This window comes from Cryptomeria japonica, chromosome 7 (genome assembly GCF_030272615.1).
Source record: "Cryptomeria japonica chromosome 7, Sugi_1.0, whole genome shotgun sequence".
Classification (NCBI taxonomy): domain Eukaryota; kingdom Viridiplantae; phylum Streptophyta; class Pinopsida; order Cupressales; family Cupressaceae; genus Cryptomeria; species Cryptomeria japonica.
In genome coordinates, this window is record NC_081411.1 from 314,752,366 (window position 1) to 314,766,847 (window position 14,482).

Consider the following 14,482-nt stretch of genomic DNA (forward strand, 5'->3'; position numbering starts at 1 on the left):
GACAAGTTCTTAAGAAGAACATAAGTGAATTTTTAGTTGTGCATGTGTTAACTAGGACATAAACTTGCTAGAATAGAAGGGGTTGGTTACTCAATGTATATAATGACATAACATCACAACATAAATGAATATTTATGAGCATAAACAAGTAAACAATAGAATAGAACTAAAACTAACAAAAGCATAAGAGGATTAAGTTTTTACACTAGGGTAAGAAAACCAATATCTAGGTATATAAAAGAAATCCCTAAAATTTAAACAAGCCTTATTAAAAGATCATTCTCTAATTACTCATCCTTGTTTGGTTTTGGTTGTATCATTTTATGTTGAGGGAAACTCTTTTGAGGAAGCTTATTATTTAGCATTGGTTGTGCATTCTTGGAGAAGAATTTATTTTTGGCCATTGAATTCTCTAGATTTGGGGCTTTGCTAGTGGTTTATTGCATGGAATACATATCAAATTCCCTTACCAAACCCTTGAGTGGTTACAGTAGATCCTCTAAAAAATTAACTACGATTCTCTTTTATATCACATCTAGAACCATAATTGGTTACCTCTAATGTTCTACCACATAGTGCTCAATTATACCATCTTTCCTCAATTGTGCTAACTCCCAAAGTGAATCTTTTGATAGTAGAAAATATATTCAAATATGAGGTTCAAGAAGAAATATGCATCCAAATTCTATAACCATGTCATGGTTTAAAAAAATACCTAGTCCGTCATATGTGGGTGTAATGATCTTTACCAAACATTATTTAACATTCTTATGTGGTTTATCCTCATTCTTGAGAACTCTGATACTTATTTCTTTTTCTTATCTTATAATACTCAACAAAATATATGTCGTGCAAGATGGTAGGATCTAGAGCATTATGTTTAGTGCAATACCTCACCATTTCATCCTCTAGTCATGGCTGCATAGGCTTTTCTTAATCAAAGAGTAGTAACCCATCTCTTTCGAAAAATATTTCTCTATATATATTTTTGGCTAGGTGAATTCAAGTCTTGTTATTCATTTAATCACTTCTTTTTGTACCTATTTGAAGTAGACATCACAACACTTCATTGATGAGTCATTCCTTTCAGTTTCCTCACAATCTGTATCACAAAATCCCTCACAATGAATTGAAATTATCTAGCCAACTCTTTTTTAGTCTTAATGACCACCAAAAGGTAGACTTCCTCATTTCTATCACCCATATCTTTTTATTTTTACTTCATAGTTATCTAATTTCACAATCAATTTTTTTTTATTGACTTGCATCACCACACACCCACAAGCTAGTAGAAAAGGTGGTTCTAATACCACTATAATATCCCAACTCAAAATTTCAAAAATCAAAAACAAATTTTGAAACACAAATGATAAACTTTACCAAACTACATCAAATACTACCAAATTATATTATAAATGTTTTTATGCAAATGACTCAAAATTTCCCATAGCTTTGTATTCGATATAATTCTAATTTCTATACCGAAATGGATCATTATGAAAATCATTACAATAGGTATTTAATCAATGGGCTCTTATCCACTAATCGCAAACTCTTTTACATTTTAATTAATAAAAGAGAACTTGAACAAAAAATATTCTAGAAGATAAAAATAGCATAATTGTCCCTCCTCCCAAAAATATTATTTTTCTATGTTTTATATGGTTCATACCTAAAAGATAAAACAAGTTAGCCTAACCCTACATTAGTGCCAAGGTGCCAAGGCTAAAATTTGAAGTTTAGAAGTTGAGTAAACCTTAAATTGGTGCCATGACATGAATTGAATTTTACATGTCACATATTAGGTTGGCCCTAAAGGCCTTAAAAATAAATTAAATTTTATTGTTTGCCCTTCCTTGGTACAAATTTAAGCTCTATTCCTTTGGTGGCCTTGATTTTGAAACCCTAATTAAATCCTTGTCTATGTCTTAATTTTAGAGTTCCAAAGTTTCTCTTCTATTCTACCACTTTGGTAACTTTCATGTGGTATTTTTTATTATTGATCTTTAAAGCTTCTCTAAGTCTACTCCGTTATTTCATCTTAACACAGGTTGTTCAATATCTTCTATCTGTCATTCATAATATTTCTTTGTCATATGCCAAGTAGTAGCTTTGGCACCAAATCCATGACATTTATAGGCATGTGTCAAGAATCATCTCAAATCCCTTATTTTTGTCGTCTTTTTGGCATATCCAAGTAATATATTTGATCCTTGATCCCCAACATTTCTCTAAGTCCACTCTAATCTTTCATTATATTTTTGGAAAGGGGACATCAAAACAGTAATACTAACATCATGCCTTGTCGTGTGTTTCATTCCCCTTTTATTACATATACACACTAAGATTCTACAAGGTTTAATATAGCCTTGTTGGATCATTATAATAATGTGTTGAGTTGTACTAGTCTAGGATGGGAGTTCTAAGATAAAGTTTAAGTATTGCATGCTACTTGAAGAATATGTCTCCAAGTTTTGTGGTAGAAAATAAAACACCATATGAAATGTGAATAGGTGGAAAAATAGTTTTGATGCATTTCAAAAAAATTGATTTTGAGGAATTTGTTCGAGTTCTAAAAAAAGTGATTTGAGCTAGATTTGAAAGAAACTAAGGTATATTATGGTGAGAAGGTTAGAGGCTACTAACATTTAACATTTTACTTCAGAAAAATTGAAGGTTATCTATTCAATGGATGTTACCTCTGTAAAACTTAGATTCTTGTCGAAATAAGAACACTCAAAGAAGAATGAGTAGGAGAGGATTTATTTTAAAATAAAATTGGATTAAAAGGATGCATCTAAAGCTAAATAACGTAGTGGAAATAATTGTTTGGAAGAAGTTGAGGTAGGCACATCTAGAAAAAAATGTGAAAAAGAATATGGTGTATGTAGATGGGGCAAGAAAATCTTTGTCAATAATTGTTGCAAGATCTATTAGATAGCAAAGATCACCTAATAGATATATATAGTTCACCATATTTTTCTTAATTTGTTGCTCCTAGTTGTAATAATATTGAACCAACTTATATAGTAACGAATTTCAGTTCCAAAAAGAAAAAGTCTTGAAAAAATACCATGGATGAGTAAATGATGATACTGAAACATTATAAAATTTGAAATTTAGTTGAATTACCTTACGATAAATAAGTTACTCATTTACAACAAGTGGATGTTTTAGAAAAAAGTTAAGGAAAATGAATCACTTTGATTGGTAAAAGATGTAGTTTGTTACAAAATAATATTTCCACTTTAGAAAATTGACTTCAATAGATCTTTTCTCCCATAACTAAGTTGAATTCAGGCATTCATTGTTTTAACATTTGATTTGAGGATTCAGCATATGGATAGATGTCATGACGACATTCTTGTACATGTTGCTCAAGCTTCACGTGGCTATATGATTGTCACGTTTGATCTTTTGCTTGTACATTTCTTGTTCATACCGTTATTACAGAGAATGGTCGCTCGCCTCGTGCATTTCTTGTTCCACTTCAAAATTGTGGGGATCAAATCTAGACTTTGATTTTTGTATGATTATATTTAAATGTGGCGTGCATGAGATAGTCGATGGAACGGTAGCTATGACTTCTTTACTCCAGGGAAGTAGCAGTGTTGGGATGGATGATAAAAGGGCAATCAGTTAGGAGCTCATCCCACCCACCCTGCTTGGGGGGCGAACTACAGATTCCCACCCTGCAAGCAGTCTTATCCCGTTAGGTTTCGTTCCTCCCTTCGGTCGGTCATCTCCTTCTTCTTTTTTTCATTTCAAAAAGATCGTTCTCTGAGCAGAGCTGCATGATTTACATAAATACGCTTCTCATTGTCTTTTGCTGTTTAACTTTTACAAAGAACGTGAAAATCACACCTTGAATTACAGTCACCCACAAGAACTAACAGTCAATTATTTTAATATAACATCATATAAATGCACAATTGTCACGCTTATTAAAATTAAAACGTGTTTATAGCCATTAATTTTTTTTTCCTAAAATTTAATATAATTTATGTATTATAATAAACTAATATGGACTAATGAATAAGAGCTGTAATTATAATAATTATCTTAAAAGATATAATTATAAAGATATACATATATACATATATATATATGTCTACATATATACATATATATACATACACATATACATACATACATATATATATGTATGTGTATATGTATGTGTATGTGTATGTGTATGTATGTATATGTATATATACATATATATATATATATTCATATATATATATATATATATATATATATATATATATCTTTCTTATGTTTGTGTACGTGTAAGTGTATGTGTATGTGTATGTGTATGTATGTATATGTATATATACATATCTATATGTATATATCTTTCTTATGTTTGTGTACGTGTATGTGTATGTGTATGTGTATGTGTATGTGTATGTGTATGTGTATGTATGTATATGTATATATACATATCCATATATATGTGTGTGTGTGTGTGTGTGTGTGTGTGTGTGTGTGTATCTTTCTTATGTTTGTGTTATTATATTAAAGTAAATTAGGCTTTATCCTTCTACATAAAATCTTATCATATAAATTAGCACATTTTTCACTCAAGTAAATATAATGAGAAAATAAGCCAAACAAGAAAATGACTGACAAGAACACCGTTGCTCTGCAAGCCATACAAGATGTTCAATCATGAGGAGGCGAGAAAAAAAATAATGCCACTTGGAGTCTCCCACTACCACTAGGTTGGAGGTCTCTATGTCAAAGATAAAGGAAACCCTATATTCCTTCACCATCTCCTCTAGAAAGGTTGCGAGAAAAAAAATAATGCCACTTGGAGTCTCCCACTACCACTAGGTTGGAGGTCTCTATGTCAAAGATAAAGGAAACCCTATATTCCTTCACCATCTCCTCTAGAAAGGTTCTAATAAAAATCTCTCCTTTTTAGAAAAAGGCGAAGAAATTAGCCATGATAGGAAGCCCATGTTTTTGTCGACTAGGTAGGCCATCGATTTGTGCCTTCAATAGTGGTGTGTCTTGTTTTATTTTCTAGCCTATTGGTTCTGATTGTTTTTTTTTCGGTTTTGTTGGTTGTGTTAGATGCCTACTAATTTTTTTCTTTTTGGCAGAGGCATTATAGTCTTGGGCCCTCACCCCTCATGAGCCCTTGGTTTTTAATTCTTGCTAGTTTTGCGGTTTTGTAAAGATTTAGGCCTTTCCCGATTTAATATATTCAGAATATAATGTTAATTAGGAAGGATTTAATGTATACCAATTATTTTAATTTGAGTTTAAAATTTTGTGGTAATTTTTAAATCACAAATTTGATCCATGTTATATTTCTATACTTTCCATTTGAGACAAGTGAATGTATAAATTAAGGATAAATATTGACCTTTGAAAATGTATGTACATATAGTATCAAGTTACATTAGATAATTTATTAACTATTATATAAAAGTAACAACATTGATACACTAGGCATTACATTATGATCAACTTGTTTGAATTGAACCCAAAAAGAATGGTAAAAGTACATAGTATGCACTTTTAATCATTATTATAAAAATAATGTCATAACATATTCATATGATAAAAGATATGTTTTATTCTAAAGATTGAAATACAAGTAGATTAAGATAAAATTAAAAAGTAGATATTAAAAAATATTCTAAATTAAAATTCAATCAAACAATATTCGTAAGTGACAAGTTGGGTGATCCATGATTCTACCATTTTGTCCTTATTAGCTACCTCCAAATGCACTATTTTGTGTGAGAAGTTGAGTGATCCATGATTCTACCATTCTATCCTTATCCACTACCTTATAACACACTTTTAGTCTCTTGTTCAATTATGCATCTAATTAGCAAAGATTTTAGGAAAACAATAAATTTTAGATAATATTTTAGATTAACGCTTACATCTTGCCACTGAAATTCACTAATCTAGATTATTGTTAATTTTGTTAATAAGTTATTAATTATCAAAATATTTTTGAAATTGAATCTTTTAACTCAAATTGTCATTGATGCCATCTAATATGTGTCTCTTATTTTTTATTATTAAGAATATATATATATATTTAACAATGTCACATCAAATTTATTATTATAATACAAATAAATATAAATTTTGATATATGTATTTTTTACATAGTATATCAATGAAACTATAATTTTATATTTTTATATAACAAGATCATGTTGCAACCTTTGTGACAGCAAGCGGATAATATCTAGATATTCTGAGCTTCCATTGTTTATATATTGTCTTTTAGTTTTGTTTGTTAAATTCCCCCCCAAAAAATGTGGCTCCATTATCATATACGTGGTCCCTGATCTTTGCCGGTTGTGGGAATTTTCAAGTACATAGATGTTCGGCTTCAATACTACCATTAATTAAAATTGACTTGTTCGAAGGCAATGTTGGACTATATCCTACAACCCTTTTTCCATTGCTTTATTTTCTTCATCAAACATCACAATGTAAAAGTAATTCGCTACATGGCGAAGAGCAATGAAGATCTTAAATTATCCTTTGAAATTATGTCTTGGATTTTACTCTTCACAAATTTTATGGGATGAGAAAGGATAATAATTGTTATGGTGTGGGTACAGTAATGATTTATTTTATATATAATTTTATCTAACTATTTGGAATGACAAATATTATGTATTAATAGTTGTTATGTTTAAATTTAATAAATAAATATAAATTAATTATATTTACAAATCATATCAAAGAAACAATCAATTATATAGTAATAAAAGTTGATCAATCATATATGGTTCGATGTAATATTATGATCCAACATGATTTGAGGTGTTTTTTGACAACTGATTAAAGACATAATTGATATGACATCATCATTGATGCCCAAAGCTTTAAATTATAGCTTTAATCTCATAATTTATATGTAGAAGTATGATTTTCTTTTTTATAAAAGGCCAATATACCACTTAAAAGCTATAGAAATGTGAAGTTGAGGTTCATGACTACTATGTAATTTCTCCTTGATGAGATGATTATTTGAAATAAATATTTATGTATTGATTAATTAGGTTCTTATGTGCTTCATTCTACTATATGATAAGCTAATATTTCATGCACTAGAGTGACCCTGCATGCCCTGCTAAGCTATCTTTATTATACATGGTTAATCATATATTTTATAGTCTTTTAGATTACACAGGACCAAATCTTCCCATTGCCTCTTTTCTTTTAGAAAAGGAATCCATTTACATTATTTTAATTGTTAGGAACCATTCACCCTGACCTAGTTTGAATATAGTAAGCATTTCATAATATAAAAGGACCACATAATATTTATAGTTATTCTAAATATCAAAGAAATATTATTGGTACAAATTTCTCTAACAACTTTACTATGAAAGACAAAGTTTTCAGATTAATCAAGTTAAAATTAAAATTTATGATTTGAAAATATGAGTAATCCAGCTCTAATTACTCCCCACTACAATTTTAGAATCATTACACATAGTTTTTGAATTTTTTTAAATTAATAACTAAACTACAAGTGTCAAATTTGGGATATGTAAAGGTTCGGGCCTATCCTGCTTTAATTAATCAAAACTATACTAAATGTGCCAATATAGTCTTCATTCATGATATTTGAATAAAAAAAATGAATAAATATGCTTTCTCTACTAATATCCATAAAGTTCATTGACTTATAATTATACAAAGGTTGAATCCAACTTTAAGACATATTACATGATAATAAATTCCAAAATGATTTTTCAAGAAAATGACATTAATAGTTTAATGACCTAAGAGTATCTAGCTATCATAAATTAGTATATTCAAAATATCAACAACCCTAAATTTTTTCAATCTAAATAATTCATTTTATACCAAATCTCAATGGCAACTCAAAATGATGACACTTGGACTAAAATCTTAGATCTTATATTACTTACTTTAATATGTGTGAATAAGTTTACTGAACACTTTATTGACATACCTAAAAAAATATTAAGTATAATCAACATGAACTATGAGCAATTAAATTCTATATTTTCATCATTTTTTATAATAAATAAATTCTATCACTTAACAATTGTTATTTACTTTGATTTCAATCTATTATAGATTATTTGATTATATTATTCTATCAATTTGTTATAACAATCTTTTCATAAATTTATATTCATTTGAAATTGGTTGGAAGTTAAACTTAATTTAGTCTAAATCAATCAACACATTGTAAACAAGACAATTATGCATGTTTCTAATGTGATGCTGAAGTTTATAGAATAATTTTGAATTTCTTACAATATGCATTGTTCTTGTATATTAATACTTTTTAACCTTAATTGATCTTTGATTCCTCTCAACCATTTGAAAATTCTTTATATGTTAAAATTTGTTTTGTCTTAATCAATATTTTAATTCCTTGAGACTTTTATAATTACTTACATTATTGTAATTATCATTATTCAATTAACCATAATACTATAAACAAAATCAATATATCAAAACAGAAATAAATCCATATCATGATTACTATTTATACCATCATTATACAATTATACATAATATAATTAACTTTAACTTTGCCATTATATAAATTGCATTATCTAGGGAGCGATCTTACACTCACATTAAATCAATGAATTCGATAATAACTTTTTCGGTTTTTCATTCTTTTAATTCAAATAAAAATATGTTCTTTCCCTATAACCTGTTCGACAAAGTCATTGTCATGACAATGCATTTCACCGACGTTAGAATAACAATGTTTTCCAAATGCGACAAACTGTACAGCGTGTATAACGTGACCTCGAACCTAATCCTGTCCACACCCAAACTGGAATTTAAAATTATATATCCACTTAATTCACCAAAAACGTGACGGTTTATTATTATAGGTAACTGTAACAATTTCCTATACAGCATATTAAAATGAAAACTGTAAGGTCAAAATTCGAAGCTCTAAATTAATTTAAGCGTTCTTAAGGAAATGGTTTTTTTTCTCTAATCTCACGTTACCATGAATATACTTCTCGTAAGATAAGATCTAATCTTGATTTGGTCCCCACAAATTGTAATGGAGAACTGTTTGTAGGCTGGACGGCGTCTAAGATTCGCACTACGAGTCGCTATTGAAGCAAGAAACATGTGGGAGTGGTAGATTGGGAATTAATTAGCAAAAGTATGCGGCCCTGTGAAGCTTGAGCTGTGTACATATAGGCCCCTCTTCCCCATTCTTAACCAGGCTTTTCTTATCACCTGTTCTTCCTCTGTATGTACTGCCTTTTTAGTTTCATTGAATCCCTGATACTCCTTAAGCATGGGTTCTAAGAATTCTGATCAGATAATTATAGATCAATCTCGCTGGGTTATTTCAATTAGGGATGGCCTGTGTGCAGACAAAGAAAAAGAAGAGGAAAAGGAGTTCGTTATAGCCGTGTTCAATGTGCCAAAGGAGTTATTGGCAGTGAAGCCTGCAGCATACATCCCACAGTCCGTCTCCATTGGGCCATATCACCAGTGGAGATCGGAGCTGTATGAAATGGAGAGATACAAAGTGGCTGCGGCTCGTAGGTTTCAGCAGAGAATCGATGGTCTCAAGTTCGAATCTGTAGTCGAAGAATTGAAGAAGCACGAATGGCAAATACGGAGCTATTATCACAAATATCTCGACTACAACGAGGATGCTCTGTCATGGCTCATGGCTTTGGATGCCTCGTTCGTGCTTGAGTGCTTGCAGTTCTATGTCAAACAGGCGGACCAGGCTTCCAAGGAAGTGGCGTCCGAGGTGAAGCAACTGGGCAGAGTGTTAGATCCATCTGGAAGGAGCGCTACCCACAATGCAATTATGAGAGATTTGATGATGCTTGAGAATCAGGTACCGTTGTTCGTCGTAATGAAGTTATTGGAGATGCAGTTGGGTTCTCATGACAAGGCCGAAGAAAGGCTCTGCAACGTGGTCTGTGCTGCCTGTGAAGAATTGTCGCCCTTTATGTTCAAGATGCCAGATAGTTCACGGCGCCGTATAAAAGAAAGGGGTCATGTACTGGAGGTGCTCTATTATGCCATTGTCCCTGCAGCCGCCATAGACGATGGCAATACTCAGGGCGATGAAACTGAAAAGGAGGCGTTGCCAGATGTAAGCAATGTTAGAAAGGCTCTGAATGCGGTATGGGCGGCTATCTCCAAGTTAAACGTTGGCCCTATTAGACGTCTTACGGCACTGCCTCAGCGTCTATTCCAAGGGAGGATCGTGCAGTTTGTGGTGAAGCTGCCCATGAAACTTCTTTCTACTCTGGGGAATCTGCCAATTTTGAGCGCTTTGAAGGGGCCCTTAACTCTTATCTTTGGAGCCGTCAAAGAAGAAGAGAAAGATGAAGAAGGAAAAGGAGAAGGAGAAGAAGGAGGTTCGTCTGTGGAAATTCCCCCTACACGGGACGAACTCAAGGTTCCCTCTGTGGCCGACTTATATTCAGCAGGAGTAAAATTCTCTCCTACGGACGGAGACCTCACTTCAATACACTTCGACACAAAGACGGCCACTCTGTATCTTCCCAAAGTCAGGCTGGATAACAACTCAGAAGTGATACTCAGAAATCTGGTGGCGTTCGAAGCTGCGGCGGCTCCAGGTGCTTTGATCTTCACTCGCTACACTGATTTCATGAACGGCATCATCGACACAAACGAAGATGTTCAGCTTCTGAGAAGCAGCGGGATCGTTTACAATCATCTGGCAAACGACGAGAAAGTTGCTAGTCTGTGGAACGGCATGGGTAAATGTGTGAAGCTCACAAAGGTCAAGTATTTAGACAAAACAATAGCCGACATCAACAAGCATTACAACAGGAGATGGACCGTTGCGGTGATGGAGTTCGTGAACAAGTACATATTTGGTTCATGGCAGTTCCTCACCTTGTTGGCGGCGGGGATTCTTTTACTTCTCACGTGTTTGCAGGCCTTCTGTTCTGTGTATGACTGTAAGCGGTGGTGGAGTGACACCGATTTTGTGAAGGACTAAACGGTAATAAAAGCGCTGCTTCATCTTTTATTTACTTTTAGCCTGCTTTTTTCCTTTTCGTTTGGAGCACGTCACGTTATTTGAAAAGTTTCCAATTTCAACCATTTTCTTTATCTTACCTAATTGATTCCGACCAATATCTCACCATATTGCAGGTGTGGCCCCATATATTGGCTTGTTTCCACGCACGGACCCCGCAGGCTTGCATTTATTAAAGTTGTATGGTTTAAAAAGATGTCTTTTGTGGAGGAGTGGGGAGGCAATGATGTACGAGATCCTTCTACACTTTATCCATTGCTGTATTTTGTTAATGTAAAGGAAATTCCGTAATGAGCTTCGACTAGCTGTAGTTTATACGTATGTAAAATTCTTTACTTCCTCAAATTGTTGCTGAATGGGAAATTTAATATTCATTTCAAGTTCTCTGCAATGAATCCACACCTTTTTAACCTGGTTATTTCAGCTTGATTGTGTGTACACTAATTAATGCAAACTTCTGAGAAAAGCTTTCTTAAATAATTTGGTTAATAGATAATTAAGATTCCATTTCACGTGGATGAAGATGTATGACTAATTATTTTTAAGCTTCAAATCAATCACATGATGCTCAACGCATACGACATTCTCTTCAAGCTCCTTCACAGGATTTTGATTCTTTTGCTTTATATGCTTAACTTTAGTAATCACACTAGGATTTGTGTGCTGTCTACTTAACTTTAATTATCGCGATGGTCTTTTTCCACATGAATAGAGTAATGAGTCCCATCAACCACTGCCTAGTTGGCTTTCCACTAAAGAGTAGGAATGATTCAACTGATGGCTTAAGAAAGGGTGTAACACGTGCTACTTCAAAGTCAACTCCCCCATTCTGAACATGACAAAATCACTAAAATGTTTCCAATATTGAAAGAATAGAAGGGAAAGATCATCCATTAATCAAAGAAAGATCAAATTGTTATGGATGTCAAGAGATGTAAAAGTACTGGTTATAATGAAAGTGTGGTGTCACACAATGTGGAGGATCTAATGATTATGGGCATGAATTCATTAGTGCAACAATGTGGAGGATCTAATGATTATGGTCATGAATTCATTAGTGCAATCTATATATAGTGGATAAGAAAATGATGTGATAGATTCAAGGATGATAATGTAAAGGGGAGATGAAAAAGACATGTATGTATAGAGAGGGATTTAGGAAATTCTATTGATCATATTGGTGCATAAATTATGGATGTCAAATATCAAGACCTGTAATTATTTATAATATGGGAGATTAAAGAGAATTATTGGAAAATAATAAAAAGAAAAGAAGACCTACCTTGGATTGACACTATAGTAAATCTCTAATATATCTCGTTGTTGAGTAATTCAATGTAGGTATCCACTGCTCTCTTTAAAGGGGCCACAATAGAATTACAAGAAAAACTACAAGTCTTGTGATTGCAAGGAAGTTATATGATAGATTAGGAGATCAATTGAATGGATACAAATTTAAATTCAACTTTCAATTAACTATTGAACTTCAAGATATCGATTGATATCTTAAAGTTGATCTACAATTTAGATTAAAAAGTAGGTATATGATCCAAGCTTAACTCTAAACTAAATTTAATCTAATCCTAATCTAATTTATTTGATTACACTATGTAATAGAGAAACAAGGAAGAGAAAATATTAGATTGAGCTTGTTAATCTTATGCTCCTAACACAATTTCATGTGTTGATGACTCCAGTAATAATTGCTCATTTTCTTGAAACATTGATACATAGTCAATATAGAAAAGCATGCACAAGGATGCACCTTATAAGGATTAATGAAACATAAAAGGAATAATCAACAACCACCCTATCTTAAGCATAGATTCTAGGTAAAAAAGTCTATATCCTTTGTGCATGACATGCATTTAATATTAAAGATTACACTAGTGTGCTTGGGTTGACCACAGTAAAGAACTTATCATTAGCAAATTCTTTGTGATGAAAAGTAGACATTGAATTTATTGAATAATCATTAAATTCATTGAAAAGGCACATCATCACCAAGTCATAAATGAAAGTAAGAGAAAATAACATGAAATAATATAAACAAAATTAGTTCTATTGGAATAGAAAACATTTGATTTCAAACCCATAGAAGAGTCATGTTTAGGAACATGTATATATTTATCTAAGAGAAAAGTTTCACTTCCGAATTATTCATATAAGAGAAATACAATTCCTTATTTCTATAAATACCAAACTTTGAGATGAAGGCACCGATAACTTTAAGTTTAAAAAATGAGAAAAAAAATTAATTTCAAATCATTCTTCAAACTCCATTGCCATATAGCAACATCATAAACTTCATTAGCATTATGCAACTAAGGCTTGCACATCTTTGTCTTCAACAACAATCTCAAGCTCTCATAGTCTTGACCAAATTAGTTCTTCTCTATGCTTGAACTCCATTTGATTCATAAAACTAATATTATCCATTGATATTTGAGTCATTTCTATTGAACATATATCTTCTATTATTCATGCATGCAAGTATGTTTGAAAATTGGGACATTGTGTTTTCACATTATTTGACACTCTTTTCCATCCTTATAGATAGACATCCATGATAAAATAGTTGGCTATTTCTTAGGGAGCTAATCCATTATATTTGCAAATCCATGTTTTTGTAGTAGTAACTAGGTCTTTGACGAGCTTCAAATTTGCACATTTCCATCATCAACATGAAACCAACAACCACCCTTTCCTCCCTCATTAGACTATGGTCTCTATGTGAAACTATTTCTTCTATTATTTTTTCTTTAAATACAACTCTATATACAGACATACATATACAAAATGACCTATACAACCCTACAAATACACAAAATCAAACATCAAATTTATTTAGAATAAATTTTGAATCTGTAAATACAAAAAAACATACATTAATATCTGCAAATCTATTTCATTTTTTTAAAGAATTTAAAAATTAAACCCCATCCTCAACCAATCTAATGGAATTCACATTTAAGCTAAATAGATGGTAATAGATGCCTACTAGAACTTACTCTCTTAAAACCACATAAATTTCTATATTTAAGCACCTTTCAGTTACCCATTGCAGCATTTCATCTCAGAGACTATAGAATGAGGCCATGCCAACTAGTATGTGGGCCATACTTTGAGTGGTAGATAACAAGTTGACAAAATTACCAAAATTTAATGGACAACACATTGGTGATACAAATCCATGGTGCATCGATGCTTGCAGCAAAAGTAACATGCTTGATGATTAAAATAGCCCCCCGTGGGCATATTGCCTGACAGCTTATAATGGGACAACCAGATGCAAGGTGGGGTCCCTAGCTACTTTGCAACTAATACATTAAATACATACCCAATTTAGTGGGTTCCCCGTGACATGACAATATTATTTCCCTGACCCCTCTCCTTTGAGCTAAATGATTTTGTCTCCCAACTTTATTGCTCCATGTCTGAAGTTCG

General features: G+C 32.1%; 1 protein-coding gene across 1 annotated transcript; it reads left to right on the forward strand.

The window, feature by feature from the left end:
* The first annotated feature begins 9,128 nt into the window (after positions 1-9,128).
* Positions 9,129-11,447, forward strand: LOC131047320 (putative UPF0481 protein At3g02645). Its single transcript, XM_057981190.2, has 2 exons — positions 9,129-10,999; positions 11,152-11,447. Exon 1 carries the CDS (start codon positions 9,299-9,301, stop codon positions 10,994-10,996), a length of 1,698 nt encoding a protein of 565 aa, XP_057837173.2. The 5' UTR covers positions 9,129-9,298; the 3' UTR covers positions 10,997-10,999; positions 11,152-11,447.
* The last annotated feature ends 3,035 nt before the right edge of the window (positions 11,448-14,482 follow it).

Bases quoted from the DNA above. Each gene is read 5' to 3' on its own strand.
- LOC131047320 (XM_057981190.2), top strand. From the start codon at position 9,299: ATGGGTTCTAAGAATTCTGATCAGATAATTATAGATCAATCTCGCTGG.